The sequence below is a fragment of the Haliaeetus leucocephalus genome, unplaced genomic scaffold, assembly GCF_000737465.1.
Source record: "Haliaeetus leucocephalus isolate CR32 unplaced genomic scaffold, Haliaeetus_leucocephalus-4.0 Scaffold203, whole genome shotgun sequence".
Taxonomy (NCBI): Eukaryota; Metazoa; Chordata; class Aves; order Accipitriformes; family Accipitridae; genus Haliaeetus; species Haliaeetus leucocephalus.
The window spans coordinates 542,589-545,590 of NW_010972639.1; the positions used below are offsets into that span (position 1 = coordinate 542,589).

At 40.3% G+C, this 3,002-nt stretch overlaps 1 protein-coding gene across 1 annotated transcript; it reads right to left on the bottom strand.

Moving 5' to 3' along the window:
• Positions 1 to 2,312: 2,312 nt before the first annotated feature.
• CTXN3 (cortexin 3) lies at positions 2,313 to 2,606 on the bottom strand. Its single transcript, XM_010566076.1, has one exon. The coding sequence runs from the start codon at positions 2,604 to 2,606 to the stop codon at positions 2,313 to 2,315; it is 294 nt and encodes a 97-aa protein (XP_010564378.1).
• Positions 2,607 to 3,002: the final 396 nt, after the last annotated feature.

The window sequence follows — 3,002 nt, forward strand, 5'->3', positions numbered from 1 at the left end:
TTAGACTTCTGAGTGCAAAGGAAAAAGTCTCTGCTGCAGTGGGGGAACTGGTGTGAATTTCCTATCTTTGCTGCAGTCAATTTAGCAATATCCACAGATAGGCTGACTTAAAGTGACAGCCTAGCAGTATTAAATTCCCCTTAATAGACTGACTTATCCCAGTGGTTTACAAAAATATCTCCTTGGAATCCTTCCAAACATACCAGAGATGCTGGCCAGCTAAGTCTCCAAAATAGTCCTCAGTTATCAACTTCCAAACTCCACACAAGAATCAAATTGCCTCACTTGAACACGGTGCTACATTCCCTTGACCAGAGTCATCACCTCCCTTTTTAGGTGTGATTATGAGGAAAAGTCTTTTTCTTTTAAAAGAAAATAAAATACATAGAGTCTTCAAAGAAACAGACCCTGACACAGAAGAGAAATCCCAGGCCAGAGGGAGAAACGCTGTTACTGCTTCATAAACATTCACAATATGTTGCTTTAGGCAGCACTGGTGCAACAACAGGAACATTTCTTGTATGCTACACTGTCGTTACCTTTGGGAAATGATTGGAAAGTTTGAGTTTGCTTTGATCTAGGTGCCCTGGCACTGACAGACATGTAGCTAAAGCCAGTACCTCATGGCTTCTGGAGAGCACAGTTGTGTACCTGTCCCCTTCTGCCCTCTCCATCTAGAAGGTTACCACCCCTGCAAGAAGCTGTGCTTGTATTTCAGCAGTGACAGATCACAGCCCAGATTCTTTCTGTGAACTTGTCAGGGAGCTGTGTTTGGGAGTCTGGTTGCCCTCCTGTGAACTGCAATTGCCAGCATACAGAGCCACCCCTCCTTCCACTGCCTCTGCTACAAATAGCTGCAACCTTTAACCGATGGACAGAACAAGCAGCAAAGGGAAATAAATAGCTCTAAGTGCCACAGCTAGAGTCAGAGCCTCAGCTCGGATGAGTCAGCACAGCCCCGGCTGTACCAGCTATGATACTGGCTTTGTTTCTGCATTTACAGGCTGCAAGCCAAAGCACAAAGGAAAACTTCCCAACTACTTGTCATTATTATAGTAAGAGTAAAATAGCTAAATCTAAAGCTTTCTCTGAAAACAAGCAGCATGTGCCTTCCCTTCCCCACTCCATGAAATGTTTAAGAAGCCTGGCAGCACTAGGACCTTTCTTAAGACTCTTCTGTTTCAGGAGTGTGGCCTTTTCCCTCCTGGCAGTACATCAAATGTTACCACTATAGTATTTCAATGCTGCTAAATAATGTTTGCAAACATCCACTTGGACTCAAAGTAGTTCTACCAAATTTTATGCAATCTTGCAAATCTTTCTTTCCCTGATCAATCATGCAGATAGTTTTTTGTTTATATTGATTTCTACGAATGGGTTTTCTTTGTACAAATACATTCAAAAACATTTATAGGTGAAGAGGATGGTGGTTATTTATTGATTCTTAGCACCAATGTTTCAGTCATCGAATTAGGAAACAAAAACAATGCAGTGTGACTTACACACCCAATCCCAATATACAGACTGAGTGAATGATGGAAATGCAGGTTTTGAAATACATGCAAGACTGAAATTTATTTGCGTAAGCTGTTGTAAGAGCAATGCAAAAATCTATCTTCATAGAAAACAGTTTTGGCACGAAAAGACAAAGGTAGGCCAAAATCATTATATACCTTATTCACAAAAAAGGTTACAGTCAGTGATTTTTTTAGTATTACGTAGCTTAATCACTGCTTAATACTAAGAAAGATCATCTTATTGAATACCTGGGAAAACATGGAGGAATTCTTTTCTTCTGAAGTTTTCTAGCTCTTTCAATCTCATCTTACGGTATGGGAAACTTCCACACTTGTCTTCAAAGCATGGGAGATAGAGTCAGAAGAGTCTTGTGGAGCTTTGAAAGCTAATTTACTACATGCAGGTCATAAAAACACATTGTTACCTCATTTGTAAGACACCTTCCTCCACAGACTCTTGTTAATGATAAAACAGCTATGCAAGAGAAGACATGCTCTAGCGTCTCTTAGCTGGTTATAAGAGATCACATACACTACATATTGTTCCAATGCATTCTGAAGAAAAATTCTGCTAATGCAACCTTTATCTTTTTCCCAATGAGGAGATTCAGTGATCTACTTTCAAAAATCCAACTTGCTTTGGTATTTAATTAAAATCAAATTCATTGTGTGCATATTTGTATGTTGCAACTCCTACAATATTTGAAAAAAAATGTAAACCAGAAACAAAATAGACATTCCATCATTTTTCTTTCTTTATCAGAGTGCTAAATAAGCCTCCATACTTCTCAGACTCTAAGCAAAAGCATAGTCAAACTGGACTTTCTCCAGTCCATCAAGTCCATCAGCCCAGGTTGATGTTGGCATACTGCTGTAGGGGTCGAGGAGAATTCGGAAGCAGCGAACAATAAGGATTCCCAAGAAAATAAATAATAAAATCACAAAGGCAAATGTTGTTTTCTGTTCCAGGGTCATGCTAGAATTTGGTGTCATGTTCCCAGATGGCACAAAAGTGGCAGTGAATATCTCTCCATCCATCATCCAGGGAAGATGAAATGAATAATCCCACAGCCGCCTTCTTTTCATCATAAGTTTGCTGAGGTCAGAATAGAAGCCATTTAGATGCACTTTGCTATCTGTAGGGCAAGGGGGAAGCAATGTTAACTGTGAATACCTCTTTTCTCTGTGTACTTCAATACAATTTTCTCCTAATGGAGAAAAGTGAGATGGAAAAGAACTTGACAGCAGGTCTGCTTGCCTCTGCATCATATGTAAGAGACATTTTAGAAATCCTCTACTGTTCTGTCGGCAGTGCAGAATCCAGCCACCAGTACTAAATGTCACTAGACCCTGAGCTGGCAGTAACCTCTCCCTGTCTACCGTATCATTTGGACTGGGGTAGAACATTTCTTTCCTGCAAGGGGGACAATGAGAGGTTTAATCACACTGCTCCAGTGGGTAGCCCACAGAAATTGCAAATTGCAT